The sequence below is a fragment of the Antechinus flavipes genome, chromosome 1 (assembly GCF_016432865.1).
Source record: "Antechinus flavipes isolate AdamAnt ecotype Samford, QLD, Australia chromosome 1, AdamAnt_v2, whole genome shotgun sequence".
Classification (NCBI taxonomy): Eukaryota; Metazoa; Chordata; class Mammalia; order Dasyuromorphia; family Dasyuridae; genus Antechinus; species Antechinus flavipes.
In genome coordinates, this window is record NC_067398.1 from 647567477 (window position 1) to 647590022 (window position 22546).

General features: G+C 41.3%; 1 protein-coding gene across 1 annotated transcript in view; it reads left to right on the plus strand.

Moving 5' to 3' along the window:
- LOC127547955 (uncharacterized) overlaps window positions 1-21636 on the plus strand; it is a 38422-nt gene extending 16786 nt beyond the window's left edge. The window contains exons 2-4 of the mRNA XM_051975091.1: window positions 8697-8746; window positions 17602-18361; window positions 21393-21636. Of these exons, the coding sequence (XP_051831051.1) occupies window positions 8716-8746; window positions 17602-18361; window positions 21393-21636 (1035 nt within the window). The 5' untranslated portion in view covers window positions 8697-8715. The remainder of the gene's footprint in view (window positions 1-8696; window positions 8747-17601; window positions 18362-21392) is intronic.
- The last annotated feature ends 910 nt before the right edge of the window (window positions 21637-22546 follow it).

The window sequence follows — 22546 nt, forward strand, 5'->3', positions numbered from 1 at the left end:
AGAACATATTAGAATATTAGTAGAATAGAAAACTGAATAACTTGATTACTGAAAAGTATGACCAAAAATAGAACCTTGCAAGAAATAATTTGGGAATATTGTCCTGGAATGATGAGAAAATGTAGAAATAGGAAAAAAAAAAATCCCCATTTTCAACCACTTCAACGAAATCCATTGTGGAAAAGACATAGGAATAATAGTGCCAAATTTCAAAAACCCTCAGATGAAAGGGAAAATTTTGGAAGAAAGAAATTCAAATATGAATGTGTTAAAAATGGAATTGAACAAGACACGTCAGCAGCTCAGGAAAAGACTGGAAAGATATCCACCGAGGGCTGATTGTGAGGGGAGGCAGGAGATAGGGCAGGAAGGAAGGAGAAAGAACAGGCAGCATGGAAGGAGATGAACTGAGGGAGGGAGGGAGGAAGGGAAGACAGAGGGAAAAGATTGAGATAAAAGGGGAGGGAGGAAAATGAGAGAAGAGTTCAGAAGAGATCTTCCATTGGAAAGATTTCATATAGTATTTTAAAATTTGTTTTCAATCTTGAAATTTGTATTTTTCCAAATCGTTTTCAACATTCATTGTTGTCAGACTTTGTTGCCAATGTTTCTCTATCACTCCCTTAATCTCATGTTCTCCAGACAGCAAGTGACCAAAATGAAATCATTACAATTCTTTTACCCATTCAACCACATTTCTCAGGTTGTGGAAGAAAAAATCCGATCCCGAGGCAAAAAACCAGGACAAAGGAAAGAATCAGGAATCTGTGTGCGACCCCCCGGCTCAAAGGGGCTAGTTGGAGGCATCTCCAGATGCCCACAGAAAGCATGGATTCAGTCCTTGCAAGGAACGGTGCCAGCACCCCAAGGGAGCAGCCTGGTGTGGGGCCCCAGGTGGGAAAGAGGGAATGGCTTAACTAGCAAAAGGCTGGGGTTCATTGGATGGACCGAAAAGGAAGCAACCACGGACCAATGACCAGCAAGGCTGTCTAAGTTGTTTGGGTCATATGAACTGCCTGAAATTTTGGCCTAGGATCTGATTTTTCTCCCCTACTGACCTTTACAAACAGGGATCATGTGACTGCCTGAAATTTAGAGCTAGGCTCTGACTTTTCTGTGCTACAATCCTCTGAGAATAGGGATCGTGTGATGTCCTGAAACAAAAACCTAAAGTCCTAGATAGAGCCTCTGAGACCTTGCCCTGGTCGGTGCAGTTCCTTTTTCACGCCACCTCACATCAGTCCCGATGCATTTCTTCCACTAGGACATCCTTGCTAGCAAGGCCTTCAGGCTGGTCCCTCTCCTCAGTACTAACTGTAACCTGCCACCTACCATTTAGAAAGGGCCAACAGCCTCACACGGGTGGAAGATTTCCAGAACCGCTTTAGCTAAGCAATCTTGGTCTATTCTAGTAATTGAGTCCTCCAGCAAGCGGGCCAGAGGATAATGCTGCTTCAAGCAATGAGCAGCAATGGGAGACCCTGCTTCCACCAGGTCCCACCCTCCGACTGGGAAGCCCTGTCGTCACAGAGCCTCAACTGCCACCCGGCAGCCAGTGGTATCCATGGAACTCGAGCACTGTCCAGGCCCAAGGCCTTCGGGCCATTCTCCCATTCTTCTCCCCTCAAGCAGTCCAGACCCACATTCGTTTGAGACAAAGGGACAAAGGTCTCATCTTCTGGAGCTGCTTCAGCTAAAAAGGGCTGAAGAGTTGGCGGGGCCTATTGCGGTCCAGAGTGAGGACGGGACTTGCAGGCGGTGTCAGCAGCAGGGGGCTGCCGAGTGTCGGAATCGGGGATCCCGGGATTTGACCAACTAGTTGGAATTCCATGGCTTACACTCCGGAAGAAACAACTCTCAAGTCGATGAAACATGCAAGAGTCCAATATGAGCAAAAAAGGAGAAACAAATTGGGGTCAGAATGGGGGTCACTAGGGAGAGGAACTGGGGACCACACGGAGAGGACGACGGAGAGGGGAAGATAGTTATCATGGATGTCTCTCATCCAGCTTTTCCAGAATAAATTTCTAAGAACTTTCCCCCCCAATTTGTGCTTTTATTTCCTCAAAGGGGAACAGTGTGGCCTCCTGGAAGCATGATCTCCTTTAGCAACAATTCTAGAGACGTTTTCACTCTTCTAAGGGAAGGCTTTGAAAAGAGTTTTAAAGCCCCTGCCTGGGGCCCCTGTGTACAATCCATCTGGCAATCCTTCCCTAAGAATGTACTCCTCTTCCAGATAGGCTTCAGAATGGGCGTTTAAGGGGCCTTCAGAATTGTCTGGGAGCTCAATGAGGGAGTGTAGGATTCAGGACTTGGGGACTTAAAGGTGCCCCGGTCAGGGGCATATAGGAAGCAGCACGGGACTGTATATGATGAAAACTAACAGAAAAGTCCAGGAAGAGCTTGCACTCATGGTCCCTTCTCCCCTAGATGGCAGGCAATCCAATATATATTAGACATGTGAAAATATGACGCTTAATGCAATATATGTAAGCTTACAAGTATTTTGCTGCACAAGAAAAATCAGATCCGGAACCAAAACTGTGAAAATGCAAGCGAACCAAATAATGAAAATATTTTGTGATCCAGACTCAATTCCCACAGTCTTCTCTCTGGGTGTAGATGGCTCTCTTCATCACCAAATCATCTCCTTTTAAAAGAGAGCCACATCCATCAGTATGGAGTACTGTATCATCTTCTTGTTGCCACGTACAATGACCTCATCGTCCTGCTCATTTCATTTAGCATCAGGTCATGTACGTCTCTCCAGGCCCCTCTAAAATCAGCCCCCTGAGAGTTTCTTTTAGAAAAATAATATTCCATAACATTCATACACCCTAGTTTATTCAGCCATTCTCCAAATGATGGGCATCCATTCAGGTTCCAGTTTCTTGCCACTGCCAAAAGGGCTGCCACAAACATTTTGGCACATGTGGGCCCCTTTCCCTCCTTTAAGATCTCTTTGGGATATTAGCTCCATAGAAACCCTGCTGTATCCAAGGGGATACACATGTTGGTAGCCCTTTGGCTACCTGCCAGACTCTCCCCCTTCCCATTTGAAATAGACCTGTTCTGAAGTTCTCCAGAAACCTAAAGACGAAGAGACTGGAACTCTACATATAGAACCAAGCATTTTTCCAACCCGACAAGTGTACAAAACAGGGACAGAAGTCTCCTTCCCTATCCCATCCATGTATCTGGGGCCAAATCCTCCCCACAAAATCTACCCATGGACAACCCCAAGGCCACTGGCCTCCCCTGGGTCAGCCCCCCAAGACACTCTGCCTCGTGCTGTCCTTGGCCTAACCCTATGCCATGTGGTGTCACTGCTATCGCCACTAAGCTTTCCAAACCCACCTCTCCTCCTTAGAGCTAACTCTCTTAGGATGTTAAGTCCCTTTCAGGATTGTGCCTGATGGCTAAAGTCATGCCCCAAACTGGAGTTTCCTTTCTCCTGGCAAATGGCAAGATCCAGTAAAGAATGACCTTTTCTTTCCATCATTATTAAAACCCCTTTCTATGTTCTCCGACTCCATCTCATAACTACCATTCTTGGCGTCCCTTCTGTTTCTCAATTTTGGGGTCTTGAAGCTACCTTTTGATACCAGCCAAAACATTCTGCTATTGTCTATGCCCTCACAGCTCCTGTCTCCCTCTCTCTTTTTCCCTCTTTCTACCATGCTGTCTCTTTCTTTCTATCAACCTATCACACATCAATAATCCTTTACAATTTTAGGTTTTAGTATTATGACAGTAACCCTATTTGATGAACAATTTCACAATTTCCATCAATCATAGCTGAAGAAACACAACATAGCTTTTCACAAAAATGGAGAGATGTCTCATTTAATTTATAGTCATTTCTAATTTCAACATACACACCAATTAAGACGAGTTTTTTCTTTAAATCAGTATTTTACCTTGGAGTATTCTTACAAGATGTTTCATTCAAACAATCAATTGCTTTTGTAAACCAATCTTTTTTGTCCCTTCTTTTTCAAACCATTCTTATTCATAATATATCTAATATCTAAATAACTGTGGTGTTATTTCAAAATTTATTTCATAAATTTCATAAAACTTATACAAATGTCTAGGCAAAGTGATGAAATTTTAAAGCATAGATCATAATTTTTACAAATTACCCAATAAACATTTAAAAAGCCACTTATTCCATCTAGTTAGGGGATTTAACATGTGATCTATTAAGGTAAGTTACCAGAACTTTGTTTTATTCACCTATTTTTTTTTTTTTACCACAAAATCATATCGAATACAGATTTAAATTTTCCGTAATGTTTCAATGTCTGCACACAAATTTCGAAGATTTTGTGATGAAAGTAAACAAATGCACGATTCTAGCACATACCAGAGATTAGTGATTGTCTCATGCAACCCTAATAGAGATTCATCATCTAAAATTTAAAACTCATCTTGATATCTGAGGAGATAGCCTTAAGTACAACATTCCAGATATAAAAGCCAATCACTAGACATTATTCCTACTTAGCAAAGCTGTAGATTATCATTCAAGTCATCCTTCATTGGGATCTTTGTAACTGCAACTAGTTATAGGTCAGGATAATAAGCTTAGTCACAAGATACTTTCAAGAAGCCTAACAAAACTTATAGAATTCCAGAAAATGAGTCCTCTTCCCTTTCCGGTTACTTTGTTTGACTGATCCCTTCTTTCTTTGTTCTCTTTCACCCGTCCCAATTGAGAGCTGCATACTCTCAGGTCTCCAGGCTTTAAAGTGCAAACCTGACCCAGATCCGTCTTGGGGGTGTGTGGGTTTTTGTTTTTGTTTTTTTTTTTTCAGATACAAACTTTTAGTTTAGAGAAAATTGTCCACTTGATCAAGCCCTTTTTCCATCTTATTTTCGAGTTGATTTGTAGGACTATTAGGAGAATTATTAGAGAGCCTGAAATGAACCCTTTCACAACAAAACTAGCAGTGCCTTGGCAAATTGGCTAAGTCAAATCCACAAGATGATTTCAAGAGAGGCAGACTTTCTATCCAGGGTGTGAGAGGAAGTTTGGTGACCAGCAGGGTGGTAGCAGACAAGCCTGGAGAGACTTATAGGAAAAGGTGCTAAGTGAAGTGAGCAGAAGCAGGAGATCACTGTACATGACAACACAAGATTGTAGGAGGACCAAATGTGATGGAAGTGGCTCTCTTCAACAATGAGGGGATTCAGGCCTATGCCAATGATCTTGTGATGAGGAGCGTTATCTTACCCAGGGAGAGGACTGTGGGAACTGAGGGTAGATGACAATATAGGCTTTTCACACTTTTTCATCTGATTTGCTTGAATTTTTTCCTTCCCAGTTTGTTTTACTTTTTGATCTCCTTTTTCTTGTGCAGCAATGTAATTGTATAAATTGGCAGGCCTATTTTGGAAGGAACATGTATTTTAGCCATGTTGAGCACATATTGGATTGCATGCTACCTAGGTGAGGCGGGGAAGGTGGGAATAATTGGAATGCAGGGTTTTTCAAGGATCAATGTGGAAAAAATGATCCTTGTTTATGTTTTAGAAATAAAAAAACTTCAATAAAAATAAATGAAAGGAAGATTGACAACAGGGAATGAACGGAGGTAAACAATATTAGGGAAGACAGAGAAGAGGAGAAGGCGGTAAAAGTCAGTTCTGTTGTGCTGACAATCAAGACAGCCAAATATCAGTTCTGGACTTGAACCAGAAAGAGAAAAGAAACGAAAGCTGAATCAAAGAAGTTTTACAAAGAAGAATATCATATCCCCCTTATCTCTGCACGTCAGATACAAATGTAGTTTTGTTTTTTTCCTTATTAATGGACAGTCAGACAAAGACAATGATTGAAAAAGTTAAATGTTGAGAGCTCTTTTGAATCTTTGGTAAAGATACACTCTCGGTGGAAGATGACAATGTATGTAATGAGAATCAGGGGGAAATAAAGTTTGAAACCCAATACAGGCAGAGGGGCATAGGTTGATGAAACTATGTAACCAACAAGGTTCCTGTTTCTACACATCTATTCCAGCCTTCCAATGACAGAGGAGATTGGAAGAAGGCAAGTGATAGAACAGAAAAAGTACCTCACAAAGAGTTAGTAGGATAAAAGAGCAGGAATCTCAAGCGCCCGTGCTCTGTGCGGGAGAGAGAGTGAGCGTGAGAGAGCGAGAGAGAGCGAGAGCGAGTGAGAGAGCGAGAGAGCGCCAGAGCCAGAGGCAGGGAGAGCGAGTGGGAGAGAGGTGGAAGGAGGAGAGGAGGAGAGAGGAGAGAGGTAGAAGGAGAAGGAGAGGAGAGAAGAGAAGGAGAGAGGTGGTCGGAGCGAGAGAAGGAGAGAGGTGGTCGGAGCGAGAGAGGGAGAGAGGGAGTAGGGGGGAAGGGAGGGGGAGGGAAGGGAGGTGGGGAAAGGGAGGGAGAGGGAGGGAAGAGTGTTGTGGGAGAAAGAAAGGAGAGGGTTGGGACAGGGAGAAGGGTAATAGAGAGAAGATAGAGATAGATAGAGAGTAGATAGAGATAGAGATAGAGTAGATAGAGATAGAGATAGAGAACATAGAGATAGATAATAGACAAGATAGAGATAGATATAGAGTAGATAGAGCTAGAGATAGAGAAGATAGAGATAGAGAAGATAGAGTTAGATATTGAGCAGATAGAGATAGATATAGAGAAGATAGAGATAGAGAATAGATAGAGATAGAGAGAAGATAAGAGTTAGATATAGAGTAGATAGAGATAGATATAAAGTAGATAGAGCTAGAGATAGAGAAGATAGATAGATATATAGAGAAGATAGCGATAGATAGAGACAGATTTAGAGAAAGAGAGAAATTAGAGATACTAGTTATAGAAATAGAGAAGATAGTAGATAGACATTGAGAGAAAAGATAGAAATAGAAAAAGTAGAAATAGAAGAGAGTGTGATAGAGACAGAGTGAGACAGAGAGTGTAAGGAGGGAGAGTGAGAGAAAGAGAGAAACTGTGTGTGTGTGTGTGTGTGTGTGTGTGTGTGTGTGTTTTTGTTTGTGTGTGTCTATTCGTTCCATATCCTGATTCCTCACCCACTAAGGGATTGCCTTGTTTTTCGCATCTTCGAGAAGCTCTCAGAGGTAGGAGGATTTACGAACGATATAGACTATCCTGGGGATGGGGTTAGCCAAATATGTATAGAAGGAGGAATGAGGTAGTTTGTATTTTTTTTTGGGGGGGGGGGGAGGTGTGTAATTTTGTGGGAAGTCGTGGTTTCTAGAAATCTGAGAGACATACCTTGTACCAGCAATAGGAGATGGACAAGATGGTGGTTCCTCTGTACTCAATGGGGGGAGCAGCTAGGATACAACTGAGATCATAAGAGAGAACCCTCTTCTGTAGACTCTGTTGCGGTAACTCAAACCATCAGAGACTCACTTCCAAAGAAAATAGCTTTTGTTGTTATCCTGAAGAAGCTTCTCTGTTCTTATGTAAAACAAAGACATGGGCCTGGGGCTTAGGAGGACCTGTGTTTCCAATTCAACCTCACACAGAGTTGAGTGTTGCTGAGGCAAACCATTTCACCTGCTTGCCTCCATTTCCTCACTGGGTGGTTGTAAGGATCCAACGAGATGGTATATTGGGAAAGGCTGTTGAGGACAGTGGAAAGGATGGAAGAGAGGTGCTTCCTCTCTTTCTTTTTCTCCCTGAGATGACCTCAAGACTGCCTCCAAATTCTCATTGTTAGAGCATTCAAACAATTCCTTCCATTGGGGAATCAAGCTGAACCGTGTGCATCCCCTTGGGTGGAAAGGAGAGGAGTTCTTTCTTCACCTTGTTCTGACAATTGATATTCTGACAACTATTCCATCTTTCTCCAAACCATATTTCAAATTCATAAACAAATTCTTTGCAATCTCAAAATGTATATGTTTTCCATTTCCTTTTGATTAGAGGAGGTGGACAAGTTTATTTATTGTACCTGGAGATATCCAATGTAGGTGTAAAAAATCCCTTTCTCCTGTAGTTGGGGAGCCAATCTGTCATTTCTTCTTAGAGAGGTCGTGTGCTTCAAAACACTGAAAGGGTTAGGAAAGGTTAGTCCAGGGTAGGCCCACACTGTAGTTAGGACTTTGGCCTTAGGTCTTGTGCATCTGAGAATACAAATAGGAGAGAACTCTTTGGGGAAAGCAGCAGCAGGGATGGGAGCCCATGGACAGTAAGCCTGACAGGTCCATAGGATGTTGTGAAATCAAAGAAAATTGGAATGATTCTCAGAAATTTTGTGCTTTGGGTAGTGTGATAGAAGTTACCCGCCACAGCAAACCAATGAACTTTACAGGTTCTGCTTTCTACTGACAGACACTTTGCCTACAAGGTTCCATCCTCTTGTTTTTCTATTGACATAGAAGGGAGTTTCTCAGTTGCTGCCTTTGGGTTACTTTGAATGATGAGGAGAGAGGAAAGAAGGGATGGAGAAAGGGGGAAACAGGGAAAGGGACCTTTAGGAATGGATCAAACTGGATAAAATGGAAAAAAAAAAAAAGGATTTTTATCAATTGTGTTGAGGCTGGCTCTACTGTAAAAACACATAGGATGATGAAAGGCAATAGCTGGCTGTGCCCAGTGAGCTGTCCGGGCTTTCTTGTACTGCTTGCTGCTCCTTTAGCTGGGAAGATGGGGTAGTTATTGGAACCAAAGCTTAGTGTTAATTTGTTGACATTTTCTTCCCTCAGGAATTCCCTCGGCTTCAACATGGGGAAGAAAACTCAGATATTGCCCCACGGTGACAATCAATTAATCAACAAACATGTAGCCATACTTGTTCTTTTATCAGTCACTATATTAAAGGAGGAAGAGACACCCCAAAATTCATTCTAAGAGGAAAGGCCAAAAGCTCACAAACAAGAATATGCCAGATAAATCTAGAGGATAGAAAAGTAATGTGTCAAGGCATGATCCTAATGGAACAATCAGGTTAACAAAAGAGTTTAGGAGACAGGGGAACAGGGTGAACTGGTTGCTAGCTCCGTGAGGGAAGAAAAGAAGACCTCTGCGGAAAAAAGGTTGAGTAAGGAATTCAAAGATGCCTAACTCGATGGATCCTATGTGGGCTAAGCAAAGGGAAGAGTGGTGGCTGCCTGAGCTGGCACACCTGGTGGACAGAAAAGGGAATTTCAGAAGAGGGCAGAGAGTGCAGGACAAAGAACAGGTTCTCTTTTGGACACTTGGAGCTTCTGGTGCAGTTGGGCAAATGGGACAAAATGTTCAAGAGAGATGTGGGAATTTGGGAAGAGAGCTCAAGTGAGAGACTGAAGCAGGTTCAATCCACCTGGGAGTGGTTAAGCTTGATGTGATAACATTGCGACATAGGAGGATGCTTTCAACTGCTTAGGACATGATCAATATTCTGAGAGGTAAAAGGAGTATCCACACTCAGAGGGTAAGGGGTATGAGTGGAATAGGAAGGGATAATATCTTTTTTTAAAATGATGGAAAGGATTGCTATAGGATGTACAGGAAGAGGGGAAAAGAAAAGTGAATGGTGTAAATGATCTACCATAAGAAAGAGAGGCTAGAAAAAAGTTTTCTAATAGATTGGAAGAGGGAGAGGAGAAGTTGGTTGAGTGAACCTTATTCTTATTGGTATTGGTTCAAATAGGAGGCACCATAAATACTGAATAGGGACATGGAACTCTTCTTTTTTTTTTTTTTTTTTTTGCACATTTACCATATCCTACAATGTATATTCCATTTTTTTCTTTTTTTTTAATAACTTTTTATTGATAGAACTCATGCAGGGTAATTTTTTTACAACATTATCCCTTGCATTCACTTCTGTTCCGATCTTTCCCCTCCTTCCCTCTACCCCCTCCACCAGATGGCAAGCAATCCTTTATATGTTGAATAGGTTACAGTATACAATATACTGTATACAATATACGTGTGCAGAACCGAACAGTTTTCTTGTTGCACAGGGAGAATTGAATTCAGAAGGTAGAAATAATCCGGGAAGAAAAACAAAAATGCAAGCAGTTTATATTCATCTCCCAGTGTTCTTTCTTTGGGTGTAGCTGCTTCTGCCCATCTTTGATCAACCGAAACTGAATTAGCTCTCTTTATCGAAGAGATCCACTTCCATCAGAATACATCCTCAAACAGTATCATTGTTGAGGTATATAATGATCTCCTGGTTCTGCTCATTTCACTTAGCATCAGTTCATGTAAGTCTCGCCAGTCCTCTCTGTATTCATCCTGCTGGTCATTCCTTTCAGAACAATAATATTCCATAACGTTCGTATACCACAATTTACTCAACCATTCTCCAATTGATGGGCATCCATTCATTTTCCAGCTTCTAGCCACTACAAACAGGGCTGCCACAAACATTTTAGCACATACAGGTCCCTTTCCCTTCTTTAGTATCTCTTTGGGGTATAAGTCCAGTAGAAACACTGCTGGATCAAAGGGTATGCACAGCTTGATAACTTTTTGAGCATAGTTCCAAATTACTCTCCAGAATGGCTGGATGTGTTCACAATTCTACCAACAATGTATCAGTGTCCCTGTTTTCCCACATCCCCTCCAACATTCCACTTTATCTTTCCCTGTCACTCTAGCCAATCTGCCAGGTGTGTAGTGGTATCTCAGAGTTGTCTTAATTTGCATTTCTCTGATTAATAATGATTTGGGGCATATTTTCATATGTCTATAAATAGTTTCAATTTCTTCATCTGAGAATTGTCTGTTCATATCCTTTGACCATTTATCAATTGGAGAATGGTTTGATTTCTTATAAATTAGAGTCAATTCTCTATATATTTTGGAAATGAGGCCTTTATCAGAACCTTTGATTGTAAAAATGTTTTCCCAGTTTATTGTTTCCCTTCTAATCTTGTCTGCATTTTTTTTTGTTTGTACAAAAACTTTTTAACTTGATATAATCAAAATTTTCTATTTTGTGGTCAATAGTGATCTCTAGTTCTTCTTTAGTCATAAATTCTTCCCTCTTCCACAGGTCTGAGAGGTAAACTATCCTATGCTCTTCCAATTTATTTATAATCTCATTCTTTATGCCTAGGTCATGAACCCATTTTGACCTCATCTTGGTGTACGGTGTTAAGTGTGGGTCAATGCCTAGTTTCTGCCATACTAATTTCCAATTTTCCCAGCAATTTTTTGTCAAATACTGCCTTCTTATCCCAGAAACTGGGGTCTTTGGGTTTGTCAAACACTATATTATTAAAGTTATCAGCTGTTTTGTCCTTTGAACCTAACCTATTCCATTGATCAACTAATCTATTTCTTAGCCAATACCAGATGGTTTTAGTAACTGCTGCTTTATAATATAATTTTAGATCTGGTACAGCTAGGCCACCTTCATTTGATTTTTTTTTTCATTAATTCCCTTGAAATTCTTGACCTTTTGTTTTTCCATATGAACTTTGTTATTTTTTCTAGTTCATCAAAGTAGTTTTTTGGGAGTCTGATTGGTATAGCGATAAATAAATAGATTAATTTAGGTAGTATTGTCATCTTTATTATATTTGCTCGCCCAATCCAATAGCATTTAATATTTTTCCAGTTGGTTAGATCAGACTTAATTTGTGTGGAAAGTGTTTTGTAGTTTTGCTCATAAAGTTTCTGATTTTCCCTTGGCAGATAGATTCCTAAATATTTTATACAATCATTAGTTACTTTAAATGGAATTTCTTTTTGTATCTCTAACTGTTGGGTTTTGTTAGTGATATATAAGAATGCTGATGACTTGTTTGGGTTTATTTTATACCCTGCAACTTTGCTGAAGGTGTGGATTGTTTCTAATAACTTTTTAGTTGAGTCTCTGGGGTTCTCTAAGTATACCATCATATCATCAGCAAAGAGTGATAATTTGGTTTCCTCATTGCCTATTCTTATTCCTTTCATCTCTTAACTCTTATTGCCAAAGCTAGCATTTCTAATACAATATTAAATAGTAACTAACGGTGATAGTGGGCAACCTTGTCTCACTCCTGATCTTATTGGGAATGGTTGTACTTTGTCCCCATTACATATGATGCTTACTGTTGGTTTTAAATAGGTGCTACTGATTTTTTTTAAGCAAAAGTCCATTTATTCCTATACTCTCAAGAGTTTTTAATAGGAATGGATGTTGGATTTTATCAAATGCTTTTTCTGCATCTATTGAGATGATCATATGATTTTTGTTAATTTGATTATTAATATGGCCAATTATACTGATAGTTTTCCTAATATTGAACCAGCCCTGCATTCCTGGTATAAATCCTACTTGATCGTGGTGTATTATCGTGGGGATGATTTTCTGTAGTCTTTTTGCTAATATCTTATTTAAGATTTTAGCATCAATATTCATTAGGGAGATTGGTCTATAATTTTCTTTCTCTGTTTTCAACCTATCTGGTTTAGGTATCAGTACCATGTCTGTGTCATAAAAGGAATTTGGTAGGACGCCTTCATTCCCTATTTTTTCAAATAGTTTATAAAGCATTGGGGCTAATTGTTCTTTGAATGTTTGGTAGAATTCACACGTAAATCCATCTGGTCCTGGGGATTTTTTTTTTTTTTAGGAAGTTGATTATTATTATTTGTTCTATTTCTTTTTCTGAAATGGGACTATTTAAGCAATTGACTTCCTCCTCTGATAATCTGGGAAGCCTATATTTTTGGAGGTAGTCATCCATTTCACTTAGGTTATCAAATTTATTGGCATAAAGTTGGGCAAAGTAACCCCTTATTATTTCTTTAACTTCCTCTTCATCAGTGGACAGTTCTCCTTTTTCATTTTTAATTTGATTTCCCTCTCTCCTTTTTCTAATCAGATTTACCAAAGGTTTATCGATTTTATTGGTTTTTTCATAAAACCAACTCTTAGTTTTATTTATTAGTTCAATAGTAGTTTTACTTTCTATATTATTAATTTCTCCTTTTAATTTTAGAATTTCAAGTTTAGTAATTGATTGGGGGTTTTTAATTTGGTCTTTTTCTAACTTTTTAAGTTGCAGGCCCAATTCATTGATCTTCTCTTTTTCTATTTTATTCAAGTAAGCCTCTAAGGATATAAAATTTCCCCTTATTACTGCTTTGGCTGCATCCCATAAATTTTGATATGATGTCTCACCGTTGTCATTATCTTGAGTGAAATTATTATTTGTGTCTATAATTTGCTGTTTCACCCAATCATTCTTTAAGATGGGATTATTTAATTTCCAATTACTTTTTGGTCTATTTACACTTAACTTTTTGTTGAATGTAGTTTTTATTGCATTGTGATCTGAAAAGAAAGCATTTACTATTTCTGCCTTCCTGCATTTAATTTTGAGGTCTTTATGCCCTAATATATGGTCAATTTTTGTGTAGGTTCCATGAACTGCTGAGAAGAACGTGTACTCCTTTCTGTCACCATTCAGTTTTCTCCAGAGATCTATCATACCTAATTTTTCTAATATTCTATTTACCTCTTTAATTTCTTTATTTGTTTTGTGATTTGATTTATCCAAATCTGAGAGTGCAAGGTTGAGATCTCCCACTATTATAATTTTGCTGTCTATTTCTTCTCGCAACTCTCTTAACTTCTCTTTAAGGAAGTTAGATGCTATACCACTTGGTGCATATATGTTTAATACTGATATTGCTTCATTGTCTATAGTACCCTTAAGCAAGATATAGTTTCCTTCCTTATCTCTTTTAATTAGATCAATCTTTGCTTTTGCTTGGTCTGAGATAAGGATGGCTACCCCTGCTTTTTTGACTTCACCTGAAGCATAATAGATTCTACTCCAGCCTTTTACCTTTACTCTGTATGTATCTCCCTGTTTTAAATGTGTTTCCTGTAAACAACAGATTGTAGGGTTCTGACTTTTGAGCCAGTCTGCTATCTGCCTCCTCTTTATGGGAGAGTTCATCCCATTCATATTTATGTTTAAAATAACCAATTCTGTATTTCCTGCCATCCTAATATCCCCAGATTATGTTTTTCTTTTTCTTGCCCTCCTTCCCTAGTATTAAACTTATTGGTCCCACTAATGTCACACAGCTCTCCCTCTTTAGTATCCCTCCTTCCTCCCTTTGAATCCCTTCCCCTTTCTTGTACCCTTCCCTTATTACTCTTTTTCCTTCTCCCTTTTCCTCTCCCACTTTTTAATGAAGTGAGAGAAGAATCTCTGTAAAACAAAATGTAAAGTGTTTCCTCTTTGAGCCAACTCTGATGAGAGTAGGATTCACACAATGTTCCTCCCCCTCTCTAAGTTCCCTCATATATGATAGGTTTCCTTTGCCTCACTGTCACATGTAGTTTCCCTCTTTTTATCTCCCCTCTTCCCTTTTTCTGACATTATCCCCTTTCCATTTCTACTTCCCTTTTTTATGTTATATCGGTAAAATCAAATTATACATATGGTTTTTATGTATATCTACAACAGAAATACAATTCTCAAGAGTTGCTTTTACCTTTTTCTATTTCTCTTGATTCCTGTTGTTGGAGATCAAATTTTTTGTTTAAGTCTGGTTTTTTCCTTAGAAACAGATGGAATTCCTATTTCATTAAATGTCCATCTTCTTCCGTGGGAAAAAATACTCAGCTTAGCTGGGTAGTTTATTCTCGGCTGCATTCCAAGTTCTTTTGCCTTTCGGAATATCGGATTCCAGGCCTTTTTCCTGGCTGCTTGTAAAATGTTTTCTTTAATCTGAAAATTCTGAAGTTTGGCCACAATATTCCTCGAAGTCTTTATTTTAGGGTCTTTTTCAGAAGGTGTTCGATGAATTCTTTCAACGCCTATTTTCCCTTCCAGTTCTATTACTTCTGGGCAGTTCCCTTTGATGATTTCCTGTAAAATAGTATCTAGGCTCTTTGTTTCATCATAATTTTCTGGTAGTCCGGTGATCCTCAGGTTATCTCTCCTAGATCTATTTTCTAGGTCTGTTGTTTTTCCGAGTAAATATTTGACATTTTTTTCCAATCTTTCATTTTTTTGGTTTTGCTTGACTGATTCTTGATGTCTCAATGAATCAGTCATTTCTATTTGTTCAGTTCTGATTTTTAATGAGTTATTTTCTTCATTAGCTTTTTTTACTTCTTTTTGTATATGTCCAATTGAGTTGTTTTGCTCTCTGGAATTTTTTTCCATTTCACTGATTTTTTTTTTTTTTTTTTTTTTAGTGAGTTATTTTCTTTTTTCAATTCACAAACTCTGTTTTTTACCTTTTCCAATTCACATTTCAGGAAGTTGTTTTCTTTTTCCACTTTATCAAATTTTTCTTTTAGTGAGTTATGTGCCTTTCCCCATTTCTCTTCTAGCTCTCTTTTAAGGTTTTTAATAGTCTCTTCTAGGAGAGCCTTTTGTACTGGAGACTGTCTGCTATTAGTCTCTTCAGGGTTGAAAAGCTGTTCTCTTTCTGTGTAGAAACTATCAATCGTTCCTTTTGATTTTTTTACTCATTTTGTTAAAGCCTGTAAGGTCTGCCTTCAGAGCCAGGAGGTTACCAGCTTCCTCTGCAGAGCAGTGAAAGGTACATGGACGGGTAGCTGTCCTGCCAGCCGGCTACAAAAAGCAGCGAGGTACTGGAGTGCTCTGGGAAAGAGCTCCCCACTCGCAAGTAACTCAGGCCCCGCAGGGTCGGGCTGGGAAAGTGCCCTGCAAAGAACCCCTGCTGTGTGAGATAACGACTGCCCTGGGGCTAGACGCTGAGCAGTGAGAGTTTCACTTCCCAAGCCAAATCCCGCCCTGGGGCTGTGGGTGTTAGCAGTTGAGCAGTGAATGGATTTGCAGGGACAGGAAGTGTCTGCCTGGGAAGCACAGTCAGCTAGGGAGGTTCTATTGCCCCAGGCCGAGCCCCCCCCTCTGCTGATCAGAGGCTGCCCAGGCTGCGCTCCCCTGCCGTGCAGATCAGTAACTGCCCCCGCAAAAGCCCCGAACTGCCGGATATGGCCGCAGGGCTGCGGTAAAATCTGCCTGAGTCACTTCCCGGTTTGAGGGGTTACAGCCAGATCTCGTTAGGTTCCGGCGTTTTTTAGAGGACCCTCTGCTTTAGGCTTTGATTTCTCTGCCAGTTTACTGCTTTGTAATCAAGGCAGAGCAGTTAGCCTATAGCAGGGTGATCCCTATAACTTCCCTAGCCAGAGAGATCACCTCTGTCCCTGGTCTGCTCAGGACGCTAGCCTCTCGCTGCCTGTGCTAGTCTGTTCCTGGCCCCTCAGGACAAACCTTTCCTGGCGAGCTTCTGGATCGGCTGGTAAGTTGTAGTGCTTCTCATCTTCATGAATTTAAGCAGTGAGGAGCTATTTTTGAGGCTGGATTAAATAGTTGGTTATGAGGGTAATGAGAGGAGCTTAGAGAGTCGTGTGTGCCTGCTCTGCCATCTTGGCTCCACCCCCGGAAGTCCCATGGAACTCTTTCTTAGTCTGCAGGAAAATAGGAGGGGAATGGAATATGGGAAGGGGAAGAAGATAAAAGAACAGGTCATTTTGGGCAAGTCATTGATCAGTAATGAAACGCTTTTGAGGAAAGAGACTGAAAAGAAAGAGAATAAATTGGGGGGGGGGGAGAATACAATTATCAACGGGAAATGGAAAAACCATTTTTGAAACCCATTTCTCTGATGAGATATCATTGTTCTCTGGGAAATGATGAGCAGAATGTTTTCAGAGGGGGAAAAAAACCCTGCAAAGTCTTCCTTGAAGAGGGTGAAATATGCCATATATGAAGTGACAGCAATGTTCTAGGGTGACCATTTGAAAATGATTTGGTTTTTCCCAGTAGCACAATCATCTACAACTCCTCTGAAGGACTTAGACAAACAAACAAATCCTATCGATTCACAGATTAGGAATAATTATATCTGAATACAGATAGAAGCATTCTCTATTTCTCTTTTGATGGCTCTACTTTTCACTTAATTTTTCTTGAGGTGTTTATTTTTCATTAAGGTGGGAGATGTATGTTTTTATTCACAACTTTGATGGAAAAGTTTGCCTAGTTTGAAATGTGCTTTCTTAATTGTGGGTGGGAATCCGGGAAAGAAGCTAGAAAGCAAAAATCTTAAAAACAAATGTAAAAGGAAAAAATGTGAATGGAACTAGGGGACAATATTCAAGAAATTCAATAAAAAGCCAAAAGTATCTTCCCTTTTGTACTTTGGAAGTTCTAAGAGTAATTTTGCATTTTAATTAGTAAAACTCAACTGAATGAGAATGTGAGAAATGACAGTGCAGAGTTTAGAAAAGTGAGAAAGGGGAAGAATGAATGGAGGCCAGAGTCAATCCACATTATCTGCTGTGGGCCAAGCTCCATAGTAAGCACTGGGGGGATGCAAAGAATGGCCCAAGCCGGGCTCTGGTCCGGAGGAGCTCCCAGTCTAAGGCGGTGAGCCCCTACAAACAACTGTACAAAGAAGAGGGTTACCAGAAAAATGGGAAGGAATGAAGTTGTCTCTTGGGCTTCCTCCAAGTATGTGAACGAGGGAGAGCATATGCAAGAGCACACTGACAAGGGTCCGGTTGTCCTCCAAAGGCCAGGGATCCCTGGGGGTAAATCCTAAACCGTGAGCCGCTCCTATCTTTCCCCCGCCCAAATCTGCTTGCCGATTCCTTCCCCTTTGTTCATATGGTCCCTTCTTCATTCACAGACTTGGTCCCGGAGGAGAAGAGCTTTTTCCAGAAGGCCAAATCCCTTTTCCCAGGTCCCCCTCATCGGGTTACTCCCTGCTCCTCAAGCAGTGATGAGCAAGTGCTGGATGTGGAGGGCCAGAACGGCATCCCGGCTGCCGCCTCAGCAAGGCAGGAGGAGGAGGTAGCGGGCCCATCCTGGGGGCCAAGTTCAGCTTTGGCGGCTCCTTCTAGTTCGCTGTTAGTTCCCCTGGTTCTGGAGGAACTATTCCCTCCTGGTTTGCCCAGGGTCCTTGAGAAAGCCATGCAGGCCTGGGCTGACAAGAGCGACAGGGACACAAGATCCGAGACATCCTCCTCCGAGATCACCTCGGAATCATCCTCCAAATGGGACCAAGGGGACGAGTCTGAAGCCGAGGAAGAACAAACCCGAGTCATCGAGATCAAAAGGACCGTTGGTGATCCAAGCAGCAAGAAAGTGCATCCAGCCCCTCCCACAGAATGCACCACGTGCCAGGAAATGCCCCACGAGCCCTCCTTCAATTGGCCCCTAGCAAAAGATGCTCAAGGCCAACAAGAGAGCCCAGCCTCTTCCCCCGCCAAAGGCAGGCAAGGGCTCTGGAAAAGGAGAGGCAAAGTCCAGCCAGCCTTGGATGCCAAGTCCAAAACAACTCCGAGGACGGACCGTGAGCAATCCTCTTCAAGCGCCCAGAGACAAGGCCCAGAGACAAACCGAGGTCGCTTTCCGGTCTTTTGGAGACATTTATTCTCTGGAGGACGGTAGGGAGGGCTTGGAGCCTAGACTCCAGTTCCAGCTCTCCCCATTTCCCCCTCCCCCCCAAAGAGAAGAAGTGTGTGAAGGGACCCCTTTCAATCAAAAATTCGAGGTAGCACAGGGGTCCTCCAGACCAACCAAAAAAGTGAAGAAAGCCTCTGGGCTGGACGTGAACGCGTCTGAAGTGGAAACATGTGGGGGCTAAATCCACAGAAGAAGTGGGGACTCCTGGTCTAGCTGGGAGGGGCTGGAGCCTCAGCAGAAGCACAGAGTGTTTTATCTCCCAAACTCTCTGAGAGTCAAGTTGAAGTCTGAGAGCTGGAGGCCTGAGTGAAGCTGGCCTGACTGGATGGCAGCCGGGCCCAGCGGTGCCACTGAGTACCTGAAGACCTGGCCCTGGAAAGAAGGAACCAGCCGGCAGTGGGTACAGGGCCAGTGGGGCAGGGATGCAGCTGGCTGCCACGATTTGCAGGAGAGGGGACCTCTTGCTTTAGGGGTTCCTGGTCAGAGATTTTGGGCTTCCTGCTCAAAAGGAAACATTGAACGGAAGCTTGAGGAACTTTGTCACACACCACAATTAGAGGTGCTTAACATTCTTTGTTACAAAATTGCACTTGCAAAGAAGCCTCCCACCATTCAGATATATAGTGGGAACAGGAAAAAGGAGAATTCATCTTCAGAGGTGGACATTGAAGCAAAAAAGTTTTTACTCAAAAGAAATGTGCAATTGCTGCAAAGCAAAAGGCAATAAATAGAACTAACTCAAAAAAGAATGTAAAAATCAAAGGAAATTGAGGAAAATGTAACCAAAAAAAAAAAAAATCACTCCAAAGAAAAACAAAATCATATGGGAAAAAAAAAATGGAAACAAGTCTGCAACCCAGGATAGGAATCTCAAGATGAAAATAATGCTTTGAAAAATTTAAATCAGCAAAGGGATGCCAGGGAAATGCAGAAAATCAAGAAATAATCAAACAAATTGGCAATATTGGAAATAAATAGAACAATGTGAAAGCTAAAAGACAGATCTGGAGAACAGATTAGAAGAAAATAGAAAAGCATAGAAATTGACTCCCGGAAAAGTGTGACCATAAAAAGAAACTTCCAAGAAGGAACCAGCCCCCAATGGGTACAGAGGCAGTGGGGCAGGGTTGCAGCTGGCTATCAGTATTTGCAGGAGAGGGAAACCCTTGCTCTGAGGTTCCTGTTTTGGGGGTTTTGGAGTTACTGGTCACAAGGAAACACTGAAGGGAAGCTTGAGGAACCTTCCCCACACACCACAGAGGTACTCAATCTCTTTTTGAAAAAATGCATCTGTAAAGAAGGATCCCACCATTGAAATATATTATGGGAACAGGGAAAAGGAGAGTTCATCTTCAGACACTTAAGTAAAAAAGCTTTTACCCCAAAGAGTAATGTGCAATGGCTGTAACCCTAAAGAAAATATGTAGAACTTAAAAAACAATTTAAAATCAAATGGAATGGACGGAAATGTAACCAAAAACAAACCTGTCAAAAAAAAAAAAAAAACCAACCCCTCAAAAAGCTTATGGAAAAAAAAGGAAACCAACTTGCAATGAGGAAAGGAGTCTCGAAATGAAAATAATTCTTTGAAAAATGAAGATTGGCGATGGGAAGCCAGGGAATTGCAGAAAAATCAAGAAATAACAAAGCAAATTGGAAATAAATAGAAGGTGAAACATAAAAGATCTGGAGAACAGATTAGAATAGAATAAAAGTGTAGAACTAGACTATGTGCAAAGTGTGATCCAAAACAGAACCTTCCAAGAAGAAACCAATGAGTCCAGATACAGTGGGCCATGGATGCAGTTGCCTGCCAATCCTTGCAGGAGAGGCGAGAGCTTGCTTTGGGGTTCCTGGTCAGAGAGTTTGGGGTTCCTGGTCAGAGGGAAACACTGAAGGGAAACTTGAGGAACCTTCCTCTCACACTACAGTTAGAGGTGCTTAATCTCTTTTTTTAAAAAATGCATCTGCAAAGATGAATCCCACCATTGAAATATATTACGGGAAGAGGGAAAACGAGTTTATCTTCAGAGAAGGGCATTTAAGTAAAAAAAAAAGCTTTTACCCCAAAGAGTAATGTGCAATGGCTGCAACTCCAAAGAAAATGTGTAGAAGAACTCAAAAAAAGAATTTTAAAAAATCAAATTGAGGAAAATGTAACCAAAAAAAATCTCTCCAAGAAAAACCAAAAGCATATGGGGAAAAAAAGGAAACCAACTTGCCAAGGAGGAAAGGAGTCCCGAGATGAAAATAATTCTTTGAAAACTGAAGATTGGTAATGGGAAGCCAGGGAAATGCAGAACAATCAAGAAATAACAAAACCAATTGTAAACATTGGAAACAAATAGAAGAATGTGAAACATAAAAGACAGATCTGGAGAACATATTAGAATATTAGTAGAATAGAAAGCTGAATAACTTGATTACTGAAAAGTGTGACCAAAAATAGAACCTTGCAAGAAATAATTTGGGAATATTGTCCTGGAATGATAGAATGAGGAGAAAATGTAGAAATAGAAAAAAAAAATCCCCATTTTCAACCACTTCAACGAAATCCATTGTGGAAAAGACATAGGAATAATAGTGCCAAATTTCAAAAACACTCAGATGAAAGGGAAAATTTTGAAAGAAAGAAATTCAAATATGAGTGTGTTAAAAATGGAATTGAACAAGACACGTCAGCAGCTCAGGACAAGACTGGAAAGATATCCACCCAGGGCTAATTGTGAGGGGAGGCAGGAGATAGGGCAGGAAGGAAGGAGAAAGAACAGGCAGCATGGAGGGAAGGAGGGAGGAAAGGAAGACAGAGGAAAAAGATTGAGATAAAAGGGGAGGGAGGAAAATGAGAGAAGAGTTCAGAAGAGATCTTCCATTGGAAAGATTTCATCTAGTATTTTAAAATTTGTTTTCAATCTTGAAATTCGTATTTTTCCAAATCGTTTTCAACATTCATTGTTGTCAAACTTTGTTGCCAATGTTTCTCTTTCACACCCTTAATCTCGTGTTCTCCAGACAGCAAGGGACCAAAATGAAATCATTACAATTCTTTTACCCACTTAACCACATTTCTCAGGTTGTGGAAGAAAAAATCCAATCCCGAGGCAAAAAACCAGGACAAAGGAAAGAAGCAGGAATCTGTGTGCGACCCCCCGGCTCAAAGGGGCTAGTTGGAGGCATCTCCAGATGCCCACAGAAAGCATGGATTCAGTCCTTGCAAGGAAAGGTGCCAGCACCCCAAGGGAGCAGCCTGGTGTGAGGCCCTAGGTGGGAAAGAGGGAATGGCTTAACTAGCAAAAGGCTCGGGTTCATTGGATGGACTGAAAAGGAAGCAACCACTGACCAATGACCAGCAAGGCTGTCTAGGTTTTTTGGGTCATATGAACTGCCTGAAATTTTGGCCTAGGATCTGATTTTTCTCCCCTACTGACCTTTACAAACAGGGATCATGTGACTGCCTGAAATTTAGAGCTAGGCTCTGACTTTTCTGTGCTACAATCCTCTGAAAATAGGGATCGTGTGATGTCCTGAAACAAAAACCTAAGGTCCTAGATAGAGCCTCTGAGACCTTGCCCTGGTCCCCCGCAGTCCCTTTTTCACGCCACCTCACATCAGTCCCGATGCATTTCTTCCACTAGGACATCCTTGCTAGCAAGGCCTTCAGGCTGGTCCCTCTCCTCAATACTAACTGTAACCTGCCACCTACCATTTAGAAAGGGCCAACAACCTCACACGGGTGGAAGATTTCCAGAACCGCTTTAGCTAAGCAATCTTGGTCCATTCTAGTGCTTGAGTCCTCCAGCAAGCGGGCCAGAGGATAATGCTGCTTCAAGCAATGAGCAGCAATGGGAGACCCTGCTTCCACCAGCTCCCACCCTCCGACTGGGAAGCCCTGTCGTCACAGAGCCTCAACTGCCACCCGGCAGCCAGTGGTATCCATGGAACTCGAGCACTGTCCAGGCCCAAGGCCTTCGGGCCATTCTCCCATTCTTCTCCCCTCAAGCTGTCCAGACCCACATTCGTTTGAGACAAAGGGACAAAGGTCTCATCTTCTGGAGCTGCTTCAGCTGAAAAGGGCTGAAGAGCTGGCGGGGCCTATTGCGGTCCAGAGTGAGGACGGGAGACACGTGACTTGCAGGCGGTGTCAGCAGCAGGGGGCTGCCGAGTGT